Source organism: Heterocephalus glaber, unplaced genomic scaffold (assembly GCF_053883595.1).
Source record: "Heterocephalus glaber isolate CG9 unplaced genomic scaffold, H.glaber_assembly_v1.0 deba00001429, whole genome shotgun sequence".
In the NCBI taxonomy this organism is placed as follows: domain Eukaryota; kingdom Metazoa; phylum Chordata; class Mammalia; order Rodentia; family Bathyergidae; genus Heterocephalus; species Heterocephalus glaber.
The window spans coordinates 19191756-19206360 of record NW_028258294.1 but is presented as its reverse complement, the minus strand read 5'-3'; the positions used below and the strand labels follow the sequence as shown (position 1 = coordinate 19206360).

The window sequence follows — 14605 nt, the reverse complement described above, 5'->3', positions numbered from 1 at the left end:
GCCAGGGTGGGTTGGGGTCATAAAGGCCATGCTTCTATGCATGAGAAGATAGAGCAATAGAGCAGAAGTGCACAACAGAGAGAGGGCCTCTCTGAGGCTGCTCAATGAAAACTGAAGCCCTCTTGGAAAGTGAAGAAAATCTACAAAAAAGGCACACTGGACTACTGTGGTTGGTAAATTGGTAGGATCAGCATCTCCCACAAAAACCTGGACTCGCTTCAGGGGAAGGATAGCTGGAACATGCAGTAGGATCTTGCAAAGTTCTATCCCGCAGGAGGTCAGGGACCTCAACCTGGGAATTGCAGCCAGAAATCAGCCTGAATCTCAGTGCACTACAGCTGGCTTGCTAAGACTAAACAAATTAGATCTGCACACTGCTGCCTATGCTGTCTAGCAGGACAGCAGTCATACCCTGAGGGAGGCCCATTTAAAAAAAAAAAAAAAATATATATATATATATATATATGCATTTTTTTCTTTCCTTTTTCTCTTTCGCTCCTTATTCTGCATTTCTCTCCCTCTTTTTTCCTATTTCAGTCCTATTTTGGATTATTTTTCTCTCTTTCCTTCTCTCGACTGTCATTATTCCTATAAGAAGGTGAATACAGTTTCTAGCTTCCCTATTGCTGTTTGTTCTGATCTTATATGTGTTCCTTCACTCTGTCTTTTCCTCTTGTCTTCAACAGTTTCCCAATTTGTGTGATCTTCCTGTGTCCTTTAGCCTCACTTCTTACCTTTTCCTCTCTTTCTATCTATCCCTCCTTCCCAACTCCTAAATCCTTATCCCAAAGGATAAATTTGGTATATTGAAGGGTTTATTTACTAAAAACATATTTTGGGCTGGTCCTCAATTTTGATCTAGCTCACACAGTTAAAAGTGACAGATAAACTGCTACCACAAATTGTCATTTTCTAAGCTGTGTTTGATGCTATGGTTGATGCTTATTGTGTCAACTGGGATAAGGTACTGTGATTGATCTAATCAGTTTTCCTCCCTGAAAACAAGGAAAACAAGATTGCCTAAGAGTCATTAGAGACTCAAAATCTAAAGACCAGCTATACCCGGAAGACATATCTGAGAAGCAATCATTCATAAGGGTTCTAAATACATGCAATAAAGATACTCACACTAAGCAATATTGAAGTATCAGCCCATGAATTAAAGCAAAAAACAGCAGCAACAAGAAAAAGAGAAAAGAGAAGACACCTGAACAAGGCACAAACCCAGATCGCCAGCTCACCACTGGCAATTTCTGGGGGTCAACAAAGTGGAAACATCTGATAATCAACCACCTAAACACCCTGAACTGATAGCACAGGAAATAAAAAAACAGATGAATGAGGCTCTAGAAAAATTCAAAACATTAGTAATTTCCCAGATAACTACAAAGATGGTGAACAGAATGAAAGACATGATTAGAGACTCTAGAACAAAAACAGATAAAGAGATGAGCTCAGAAGCATGATGGAAGCCAGGAATGCTGAGCATAGGAAAGAAACAAACCATGAAACAGACTCAAACAGATAACCAGGAGATTAAAAGCTCCACTGAAAATATTCACAGAAGATTAAGCCAATGCAAAGATAGAATATCAGATATAGAAGACAGGATTGTGGTTAGTAATCATGAAAAAGAGATTTCTTAAAAACAATAGGGGACAGGGGCTGGGGATTTAGCTCGGTGTTACCACCACATGCCTCAAAAGCTCAAGGTCCCAAGTTCAACTGCCAATACCAAAAAAAAAAAAAAAAAGAAGAAAAGAAAAACAAAAGTAAGGGACCATGAGAAATCAATCCAGAAGCTGCTAGATGATGCAAAGAAGAATAAGACTGAGAGGAGTACACAGAAAAACAGGAGAAAGTACAATTTACATAAAAAAGTTGTTCCCAGAAATAATGGCAGAAAACTTCCCAAACAGGAAAACAATTAGACATTCAGATAAGTGAGGCATATAAGGCTCCAACTAGCCATGATAAAAAAAAACCCTACACCGAAACATATAATAGTCAAGATCCCAGAAACCCAACAGAAGAACAAAATACTACAAGCAATTAGAGAAAAGAAACAAATCACACACAAAGAAAAGCCTATCAGAATCACAGAAAACTTTTCAACACACACCCTCAAGCCAAGGAGAGCCTGGAGTGAAGTATTTCAACCCCTTAAGGAAAATAACCTCCAACCTAGACTGTTGTATCTTGCAAAATGATTTTTCAAAATTGATGGGGAAATTAGATACTTCCACAACAAAGAACACCTCAGAAATTTCATGAAAAGCAAACCAGCACAACAAACAATTTGAAAAAATATCCTAGAAAAAGACAATGAGGGACACAACTCCATGAGGCCCAACAGAGTGAAGCCATCAGGCAAGGCAAAATATTAAAGGGAAAGGGGGAAAAATAAAAAATAAAAGCTAACAACAGTAAAACATCAAGACAAGGATGAGTCAATATTTATCAGTTATAACCATCAATGTTAATGGCTTCAATTCACAAATCAAAAGAACTAGATTGGCAGAATGAATTAAGCAAAATCTAACAAAATGCTATATACAAGAAACATACCAATTTCAAAAAGCAATTCATAGACTGAAAGTAAAAGGATGCAAACCAGTTCTCCACGTGACAGGAACCCAGAAAACAGCAGGGGTTGCTATCTTATTTACAGAGTAGATTTCAAACCAAACCTAATTGACAGAGACAAAGAAGGTCACTACATTCTTATGAAGGGCATAACCCAAAAGGAAGAGATGACAACCATAAATATATGATAAATATGCATCAAATACGAATGCCCCCAACTATACAAAACAAATATTAATGGACATGAAAAACCAAATAAGCACTAATACAATTGTAGTGGGGGACCTCAATACCACACTGTCACAAATAGACAGATCATCTACACTAAAAAATCAACTTCAAAATACTAGAACTGAACCAAACTTTTGAACCAATGGACTTAATAGAGGTCTACAGAGTATTCCACCCTAGAAAGTCAGAATATACATTCTTTTGGGCTGCACATGGTTCATTCTCCAAAATAGAGCACATGCTAGCTCACAAGACATGTGTAAGTAAATGCAAAAGAATTAAAGTTATCCCCTGTATATTATCAGACCATAGTGAAATTAAATTGGAGATCAAAAGGATAAGAAACCACAAGAACTCCACAAAGACATGGAAATTGAATAACACTCTCCTGAACAACCAGTGGGTCACAGAGGAAATTAAAGAAGAAATTAGACAGTTTCTACAATTAAATGATAATGGCAATAAAACATATAGGAATCTATGGAACACAATGAAAGCAGTTCTACAGGGAAATTCATAGCAGAGAATGCCCATACTGGGAAAACAGAGCAAGCTCAAATAACCTAATGCTGAACCTCAAGCTCCTAGAAAAAGAACAGCAAGGCAAACCCAAAGCTCGTACAAGGGAGAAAATTATAAAGATCAGCGTGGAAATCAATGCAATGGTGACTAAGAGAATGATGCAAAAAAATTAATAAATTGAAGAGTTGGTTTTTCAAAACATAAATAAAATGGATAAACCCTTAGGCATCCTTATGTAAAAAAGGAAAGAAAAGGCTCAAATCCATGCAATTAGGAATGAAAAAGGTGAAGTCACAACACATCAAGCACAAATTCAGAGGATTGTCAATACCTACTAGATACATACAAATTACCAAAGTCGAACGAAGAAGATATAAAAATTCTAAACACCACAATTACAATCAATGAAATTGAAAATGTAACTAAAACTTTACCAATGAAGAAAAGCCCAGGTCCTGATGGCTTTACTGCTGAATTCTACACGATATTTAGAGAAAAACTATTGCCACTACTCTTTAAACTCTTTAATAAATTTGAAAGGGATGTAATACTCCCAAATTCATTCCTGGAAGCAAGCATCACCTTGATCCCAAAGGAGAGAAAGACCCAACTAAAAAAGAGAAGTATAAGCCAATCTCCCTAATGAATATAGATGCAAAAATCTTCAGTAAGATATTGGAAAACAGAATACAGAGGGTCATCAAGAAGGTCATACACCCTAACCAAGTCAGATTTACACCAGGGATGCAAGGATGGTTGATCATATACAAATCAATAAACATAATACACTATATTAAGAGAGCCAAGGACAAAAACCATATGATCATCTCAGCAGACACAGAAAAAGCATTCCACAAAATCCAACACGCATTCATGATAAAAACCCTACAACAAATTGTAATAGATGGTCTCTATCTCAACCTGATAAATGTAGAACTCTTGAAGACATTGGTGTCGGAAAAGATTTCATGAACAAAACTTCAGGCACATGTGAACTAGCACAGACAATCAACAACTGGGATCTCTTCATATTAAAAAGTTTCACATGGGGCCAGGGATTTAGCCCAGTGGTTCCGGTGCATGCCTCACAAGTGCAAGGTGCCAAGTTCAATCCCTGGTACCAAAAAAAAGAAAAAACTGTTTTGCACAGCAAGAGAAAGCAGCAACAGTGTGAAGAGACAACCCACAATGTGGGAAAAATTTTTGCCAGCCGTTCCTCACACAAAGGTCTACAATCTAGAATATATAAAGAACTTAAAAGAATCAGAACCCGCAAATTTAAAGATCCAATCCAAAAATGGGCATTTGAAAGGAACAGACATTTCTCAAAGTATAAATAGCAAATGAATATATGAAAAAATGTTCAACATCACTGGTTAGCAGTGATGCAAATGAAAACAATGGTTAGACTCCACCTCACCCTAGAAAGAATGGCAGCTATCATGAAATCAACCAATAAGAAATGCTGGTGGGGCTCTGGGGAAAAAGGACCCCTTCTCTACTGTTGGTGAGAGTATGGACTGGTGCACCCATTATGGAAATCAGTATGGAGTTACCGTAAAGAAATAGGATTAGAGGTACTATTTGATCCAGTTCTTCCCCTCCTGGGTATCTTCACAAAAGAATTAAAAGAATCATACACAGCAATATATGTGCACCCATCTTCATAGCAGCAGTTTGTAATACCTAAAACTTAGAAACAGACCAATTGCCCATAAAGGATATTGGATAAAGAAAAATTTTTTTAATAAAATGGAATACTACTCAACCATAAAAAATGAGAAACTAGAGACATTTGTAGCTAAATGCATGCACATTGATGTGATACTCTTAAGTGAAATAAATAGGACACGTGTAAATATCAAATAATTTCTCTAGTGTGAGAAACTGAAAGTGTAAATATGGACTAAAAGATATAATGGATAATGTGAAAAAGGAAGAAAAGGGGCAAAGGGGAGGGGGAAGTGGGAGGGGTAGGGGAAAAGAAAGAAGGGAATGAAATTAATATGAGAGAAAGAAAAAATGGAAACAAAGTCTTTGTAGATAGGGAGGGATGGAGGGGTTGAAGGGAGGGCAGGGGAATGGGGAAAACATAAAAACCAATATGAATTATGTAAAGGTACAAATTGCCAATGATGAATGAAAGCATCACATGGCCTGGATATTGAGGTGGGTTACAAAAAAATTTTTGATTAATTACTGACATACAGCATCTGTACATAAGTATATCATTAACAATTTGTAGTAAATATCACTTGTGGCTACTGCCTCATCCGGATATACTCATTTCCAATCTTCATATTTGAAAAAAAATGGCTGTACAGCATTTGCACTGGCCTCCATCTTTTTTATTATTATTTATTTTGGTATCAGGGATCAAACTCAGGACTTTGTGCTTGCGAGGCAGGCAGCAGAACCACTGAGCTAAATCCCAGCCATGGCCTCTATCTTTAACAGACCAAATACCTGCTTCAATAACACTTCTCCCAATCCTAAACTTGTACATGGACCAATAATGTGAAAGACTAAAGCAAGATAAAAAGAATATACATGAAATCATATTACGATAACTCTGGGAGAATTGTTTGATATTAGAGTCAGTAAAAAGCAAAAATGAAAGCTGGGCTGTTTTGAGACAGTCTGGGAAGTATTTCTTTAGAAACTGTGGAATTCAGGTAACTGGAATTTTTATCTACCTAGCTTGCTATGAAATCCTGATAGAGGAGACTCTTCTTAACTGGAGAGCTCAGTGTTGGTATGCAAATCTTGGAACCATGTAACTAAAAGTAAATAAGACCAGTGAGAATATAGGAACATGGCTTCTAACTGCCAAGGGGACATTTCTCTAAATGGCCGCCATACATGGCCAAAGAGCAAGAGAAGCTTAGGTGCATAGGTAGGTACTGTGCTCCACCATTAAATGAAGAGCCTGGGCATTCTGTATTTCTTGTCCCTTATCATTCCTTATAGTCTCTAAGGCTGCATCTGTTCTATGTTACCCATTCTTTTCATTAGATGTTTGATCCAAGTTATGCTAAGTCAGATTCTCCCAGAAGCTGAATTAGACTAGAAATTGCAGAAACCACACTCTGTTAATAATAGAGCTTTAAAGAGAAAGATCTTGGATCTGTTGATAAGGCTCTTAAAGTAAATAATTTTGTAGATTCTGTGAAATACCTTTCATTCTTTTAATGATCTTTTAATTTTTCAACAGTTTTTACTTAAGCACTGTTGTGAAGTTTTATATGTACATGAAATGTATATGTATGTTCATGTAAAAAACATAAAGAACTTCAATTTAAACTCTAAAATAAACTAGAGAAACTAGCTTGGATTAGCTGTGTACTTTTAAATAAAATTCTTTCAGGTTTACCTGATATCAGGAGAATATTTTTGAAGGGTCAATGTGTACATACACGTACATATATATGGAAATGCATATACATTAATGGTGTGGACATTAAAAAATTACTTTGGGCTAGTGAAAAATGATGGAGAGAAATGATTAGGGTATAATTAAATATGGTGCGAATCTAAGATCATACAAGACATATTCTTTCAGACTATCTGACCTAACACTTCTTATAAGGGAAAAGGAAATAGAAAGCATCCTCAGCTGTTTAAGTAGAGTGGTTCTTTGTTCCTGGGAATATTTATACTTATTTTTATAAAAATATACTCAAAATTTTACAATGATATTAAAAATGAACACTGAAACTGCAAAACAAACAAGATAATAAAATGAGAGAGCAAATACCATCAGTCTTATAAATGTTGACTGAAAAAGCAATAAAATATGAAACTATGTTTAAATATGAAAATAACATCTAACTATAATGGCTGTAAATAAGAGGGCTATAAGAATTATTTTGTATAATGACTACACAGTGAATTTTATGTAACAGTTCATAATTCAATGCCCCTGGAATTGTCACATTTCTTGGCAAAATATTCATGACTGAAGGATAGCTGTAGTACATAATAAAGAGGACCATCTCTTTACTCAGCCTGAGTTTAAATTCTAATTCTGCTTCTGACTTTACACTTTTACAGTTCATAATTCTGTGTCTCAGTTTCCTCACCCATTAAAAGGGAAATTAATAGTTAATACCTCAAGGAGTCTATGAAGATTAAATAAATTTTTAAGCATAAAACATTGAGATCTGTTTCAGGCACACAGAGGACAATAAATGTTCTTATTTATTTGGTGTCAATAAAATAGAACCTAGAAAATAGATTCTTTGTGGCTAATATTTTTCCATGTTGCAGTTATTCATAAATCTGTATTTTCCCAAATTTTTATAATACTCAGTCATGAGAAAATGAATATGAAGTAACATTTACCTTTTATAAGCTAATTACATATCTACAAATTTGCAAATTATGTATCTGTATCTGTTATGAAAATATTAAATTTAGCAACATATTCAATTGTGTTACTCTTAATTATAATAAAATATATCTCAGAAATACAACACATTTTCAATGAAATTGATAGTGTTCAATGTAATTTTACTAATTTTAGTAAATACTGAAGATAAACTATTTAATTCCTTTAAATTTTATTTAAGGTAAAATTGGAATGTGCTGTAATAAATCAAATAAACATTTTAAGTAAAAGACTGTTGGATCTGGAGTAATAAAATTTAAGACTGTTCCCCTCAGGCTCAGTCACAACATTTTTCTACAAGGTAGATATTTTCTTAGATTACCTGAGAACTGATCATACGCTGAGATGAGCGAGCAATATTGGCAGGCAGACCAAAGAAACTAGGTTTGTCATCCTCTGGAAGTTTTTCAATGACAGCACGATAGTCCTAAACATAAACAAGTAAAATAGTTTTTCAATTAGAGATTGAATTTACAACCAATGAAATTAGAAAAAAATGTGTATTGTGAAGTATTAGTTCTTTCATTACTGTATTTTCTAGCTAAATCTCTCTATATACACTTATATGTACATACATATATATACATACACACATACTTTTTCTTTTGAGACAGGGTCTCACTATGCAGTTCAGGCTGGCCTTAAACTTGTGGTGATTCTCCTGCCTTATCCTCTCAAGTGCTGGGATTACAGACATGTGCCACCATGCCTGGCCTCTGCCTATATTCTAACTCAATTATCTATAAAAAAAATATGTCATTAATACTTGTTTGTGCATCAGTTATTTGATACATTATTTTCTTATCCCTACTGCCCACATAAAAATTAACTTCAAATTGCTAAAAACAAATATATTTGAGTGGCCATGCCCACTGTGTATCAAGCATCATTTGAACATGTATGCACTCATGATTTTAGATGCAGACCATGGATTCATTCATTTGGGCCAGAGATGGGAATTTTTGTTGTTATAAAGAGCCAAGCTCATTTTAAGGTAAATTTTATATATATATATAAAAATTATGTTTGCTGAGTAGCAGTGGGGACACACAGACATGTCTCTTCTCATGCTTGGCAACTGCCACCAAAGAATTTTCAAGGAAAGAGGTGAACTATAGAAAGCCCAGGACCTATAAATGTGTCATATTTTGAAAAGTTATGTTGTCTGAAATTCTTTCTCTCCTTTAGCTTAGCATTTGAAAACTTCATTGTGTTCAATCACAACATATACAAGTATATATTTGTGTAAGTGTGCATGTACATAATTGTGTGAATTCATTCTCTGGGGACTCTTGACATCCTCCTATCCAATTCAGAGAAAGCTAAATAGTGATTCTCATAAATCACCATATAAATTTAAAAGTATTACTCCATAGAATTACACAGCTGGCTTAATTTCCAAATAGCTATGATGTGTTGGTTGGAGTCTACTATCTACTATACAATGACACTGACAATTTTGTTATTGAAATGATTTAAAAAATATATTTGTTAGGAAAAAATAATACTGAGAGAACAACATAGTTCAATATATATAATCTCCCCATAAGTAATGAAGAAATGCATTATAACCATAGTCAATATACAAATATTTGGGCACTTAAAATATAGGCTTGTAGAAAAATAAACGAAGTATTTCAGTTATATATATTACTACCTTTTGGAAATGATGACTATTTCAAGAGGCTTTCATGTGATGACTTGAGGCAAAAGCTACAACTTGCTAAAATACACGAATAAAAATGTAGTTGTAAAAGACAGATAAAGTGAATGCCTTTTATATCTTTAGACCTGCTTTAAATTTAAAAACCAGAAACTGAAAATAGACATTTTTTAAATAATACTTCACTTCTTTCATATTCTTCAGTGTACCCGAGTATACTCATGCCTAGTACAAAATAGCAAATCTCCTATTCCAGCTCTTCACAGTAGTCTTCTATTCTTTCGAGTTCTCCTTGGCTACTCCCAGATTTACATAAACACTGGTCTATTATCACAATGATCAATTGATTTTCAGTGAAAAATTTCCAAAAGTCTATAGGACACTTTATTAGAGTTTAGAAATCAGGCCAGGAATTGACAAAACAAGTAATTGGTACCATCATTAATTACTTGAACCTTTGAAAAGAAATAACATATTTAATAAGAAATGATTTAAGTATCTGGTATAGGGAATAAGTTGAGATTAATTTTACCTACCAAAATGCTACAGGATTTTGGTAGAGACATGGAATATGGAAAAATGTTTTTCTTGTTCCTTTGGTTTAATATATTAACTGCTGAAGAATTAAAAAACTGCTTCAAGTATGATTGAAGAACTCTAAGGTCAAAGTAGTTATCTATACGTCCTCCATAAATAGCATTTTCAAGTAAGCCATGTACAAATTCCCACTGTATATCTTTGGAACCTATAATTTAAAAACATTTATTAATTTCATTTCTAACATACTTAAAATTGGTTAACTAGTTCACATAATTAAGTTATGAACTCTACATTTATGAAGTGGCAATATATAACAACTAAATTATTTCTTTATATGATCATTAATATTAATAGTAGGCAATATTTATTGAGATTATTTAATCAAGAATTTCCAAATATTTTGCATTTATAAATCCTACAAAGCAAACAGAAATACTAATATTTCCAGTTATATAGATGGAAAAATTGATACTTAGGAAGTTTCAGTCATGAAAACAAGAGAAAAAAAATCATACAGTCCCACAGATCTGGATTAGAAAAGATGCAGTCCAAATCCAGAACCATCCTTTTTCCCCAATATATAATACCTTTATAAAATCTAGTCTTTAACATGTCATAATTTATAATAGCCAACTATCCATTTTCTGTCCTATAAGAGAAATGCAGTGTAAAAAATACAATGGGCTCCACACAGGGTAATCCCAGCAGGAGGATCACAAAGTCAAGCCCAGCTTGGACAACTTAATGACTTAGCAAAACCATGTCTCATTAAAAAAAAAGAGTGCTGGAGATGTAGCTCAGTGCTAAGGCTCTGGATTCAATCCTTATTACCCCTGATACACACACCCAAACTCATCTACAATGGAAGTCTTTTCTGTAAGACGGTATGTCATTTTGAAACAGAGACATCCTCATAATCATAATTTGATGAAAATGTTAAAGTACAAGAATTAAATCTCAGATCTTTAGTAAATACAGGAAACATAACTATATTTACAGGAAGCCTAGTTATATTTAAACTAGGTAATTTTTCTTTTTTCTTTTTTTTTGGTACCAGGGATCAAACTCGGGTCCTTGCGCTTGAGCAGCAGGTGGTGAAACCACTGAGCTAAATCCCCGGCCCAAGGTAATGTTTTTGTTAGCATTACTAATTTAGTTATATTTCACCACAAAAAAATTCTAAGATAATCAAAAACATTGATAGTTGACATTGATATATTATGCTTTGAGGCATATGTAATTCATATCGTCTTCTGTATAAGGGCACATATATCATACTGAAATAAAGTTGTTCCATACCTATGTCTTACTATCAACAGTGGCTAAATAGCAGGGGACTTCACAAGATTCAGTGTTCTCCATTTACTTTGATATTCACTGAATGATAAATTAGTAATGAATATGCTAGTTATTGGTAAGTATGTAATCGTAAAATACAGAAATTTAGCATACTTTTTAATTTATAAAGAAGTGACATTATTAAGAATTATATAGAAATTTTATAAGACAATCTTTTCTTCTTACACTCACTGTTCTCAAAACAAATTTTATGTTGTTCAATAGTAAAAAGAGCAGAACATGAATTAGTAATAAGCCAACACTTGAATTACACAATATATTAAATGGCTTAAATTTTAAATATGTCAGTTCTTTTTTCATTTAAATTTCTTAACTCAGCAAACAGGACCAACTATTACTCTTTAAACCCCAGTTTCTAGATCCGTAATTGGGAGTAAGAAATGTGCTTCTAGGTCACATGGCTACTAATCTTTACCAAATACTGTGATGGAACTTTTTTCTTTTTATATTTTAACTATAAATACATAAAGTCCCTTGATACACAGAAATTTTTCCTCGTAAGAGTATATAGTTAGATTTCTTTACCATAAAAAGTATGCTTTCATTTTAAAACCTTTGTCTTTCAAGAGTCCATCACAACTTTGAAGTACACTGATAAGTTCAGTATGCTTTGGTGCCTTCATCTATAAAACAATGCTAATAATATTTGCCTTACAGTGGTATTATAAAAGTCTAATAAATATTCAAAAGCATATCAGAAAATTATGCTAGTGCAGCAATGGTAAACTTTTTAGAGATGAGTGCCCAAATTACAACACCATACCCACTTATTACAAAGTGCCAACATTGCAGTTAAACCTGAATAATGAGGTTTTTAGTTTAGAAAAAACAACTCATGCATTAACATCTTTTGCCTTAAAAGAAAAAAAAAACATGTGTGCCATAGGTTCACCACCACTGCACTAGTATATACCCTTCACAAAGGTCAAAATAAACATTAAAAACAACAGATTATGAAAGCCAGAAATTTAGCTATCCTTGAATAAGGTAAGGCAATGTGTCATATGTAGAAAGAGGGAGAAGGTAGATGCTTTCTGGAATGATAACAATATTTTGGTTTAATTTCAGGCCGGTTACATAGGTACAATTTATGCAAAAGTACTGAGGTGTTCATTAATGTGCATTTTTCTGATGTATGGTTCAAGAAAATTTTTAATTTAAAAAATTCACTTGATTACTATTGACATTAATAACTGAACAAACTATGATTAGCAATTCTACCCTTATATATGTACTCAAAAGAAACATACTCATATATTCACCTAAAGCTATAGCATTATTACTCAGTATTACTCATAATCACCCCAAACTAAAATCTACCCTCAGGTTCATCAACGCATGTATCTATAATCACACAAAAGCACGCTATATAGCAGTGAAAATTATCTAGAGTTATTTACAACCATATGCATGAATCACATACAATCTTACTGAAAGAACCTAATCAGTGAAACAGATAAGCTGTATGACTCCAGTTTTACATAACAGGTAAAACTCATACAATTAGGCACCTGATATTTACCTCAGGAGCTGGGGTGAGGGAAGTTAGGGGATAGCAGTAACTAGAAAGCAGCACCTTCATGAAGTGTAATCTGGAGTACTAGTTATTTTCTGTCTCTTCATTAACCTGCTGTCCTCAGGGTTATCTTAAGTTTGTGGAAATTTTCTTAGGCTATAATCTTGTGAGTACTTTTTTTGACATATATTATACAATGGATCCTCGAGTTATGATTGGCCCGACATACAAACAACTTGGGTTACGACCAGAATTTTAGTTTTAACTTATGAAAAAAGTCATGAATTATGAACCAAATGGTGGCTGCTTCTGTTTCCAGATGGTCTGATGTACAGATTTGACCCTTACAGAGTTCTGGAAGGAACATTACAACATCCTTTCCTGTTTGGAGTTAACTGAGAAATCCTGGGCCAATGTCTCTCTAAGGACACTGAGATCTGCCTGTATACAGGAGAGAGATTTTGAAGGCTGTGTAGAGGAGCCTGAGCCTTCAACTGACCAACTTAAGCTATAGCCAGCCCTCAAGAATGATTTGAGAGTTCATAAATCAAGGGTTCATTGTACTTCATTAAAAAGTTCAACTTCACAAAGACTAAGTGGAACTTGGCTACAAGTTCCTGGGTGTCATTCCTCATCCTATGCCAAATAGAAGTTTCAGAAAAAATTCTGATGTCTGTGATTCTCTTAAAAATGTTAAGAACATAGACAGTAAACAAGACAAAGTCTTTGCTTTAATGTTCATTATACTCTAGTTAGAGGAGAAAAGCAAAATAAGCAAGAAGATATTAGTATGCTGATGTATTAAAACAATAAAAGAGAAAGAAAATGATTAAAGGAGATAATTACATACTTTGTATTCAGAAAGCTACGAAGCTTCTCTAAACAAGAAACTTTCAGGCTGAGATGTAACTGATAAAAAGAAAGAAGCATATAAAGGCTTATAAGAAAAGCATTTCAGACAAGGAAGAGCACCTACTAAAACCTACAAGTAGGAAAAAGCCTAGTTTGTTGAGGATCAGAAAAGCAAGAAGAGTGTTTGTATGAAAGGAAAATTATGCACTTTGGTTTTCTTTTCTAGAACATAAACTAGCAGTATGGAAAATGTTTCACAGTGTGCTAACAGAATTACTACTAACTAGTCTAAGGCTTTAATGAAGTTTGGAAGAATTGAACAGAATTAAAACATGACTTAAGAAATAGAAGGGACAGAAAGCACTGGCTGTCTGATGATAAAAAAGAAATCCAGGGTGAGTTGGCTTTGAACTTGAAAAACTACATGAATGGTGATGCTATGTAGTACAATGGGGCAGACTCAGGGAACAGTGACTTGGCTGGGCTGCAAGGCTGGGAATTGGGGGGAGAGTTAGGAATTTAGAGTACTCTTTGTAATAAACCAATTAACTGCTAGGATATACTGGCCTATATCTTGGTGCTCTGTTGGTTCTGATTTTGAACAAAACTGCTAAATGTTTCTTTGGAGGAGGGAGAAGGAGAGGGAGAGGGAGACGAAGAAATTTCTAGCAACCTACTCTATGCTCTAACACTAGAATATGGTCTAAACTCTAGAATTATCTTGCCTCAGCCCTGCACAGTAAACTTTATGGACTAGACCATTCCTTTCTTAAGAGGCCTTAGGGGATCAAATTGTATGATGTTCTTTGCTGCACTATTTCAGTGTATTATTGGTACCTTCATTCCTACTTAATAATTCAACTAAGGCTCTACAAATCCTTGGTACTGACTAACCTTTGACTGCCATACTCCTGAATGTTAACAGTTCCCTTGAAAGAGATTTGAA

The 14605-nt window shown here is 34.2% G+C and overlaps 1 protein-coding gene across 9 annotated transcripts in view; it reads right to left on the bottom strand.

Annotated features, from left to right (window-relative positions):
* Dync2h1 (dynein cytoplasmic 2 heavy chain 1) overlaps positions 1–14605 on the bottom strand; it is a 333458-nt gene that overhangs the window by 110721 nt on the left and 208132 nt on the right. For all 9 annotated transcript variants that reach the window (XR_015451638.1, XM_021251564.2, XM_021251565.2 and 6 more), the window contains 2 exons: positions 9929–10137; positions 8052–8156 (listed from right to left, as the gene is read on the bottom strand). Coding sequence is in view for 8 of the 9 variants with exons in the window: in XM_021251564.2 (XP_021107223.2) it covers positions 8052–8156; positions 9929–10137 (314 nt within the window). In the remaining variant the exon portion in view is untranslated. The remainder of the gene's footprint in view (positions 1–8051; positions 8157–9928; positions 10138–14605) is intronic.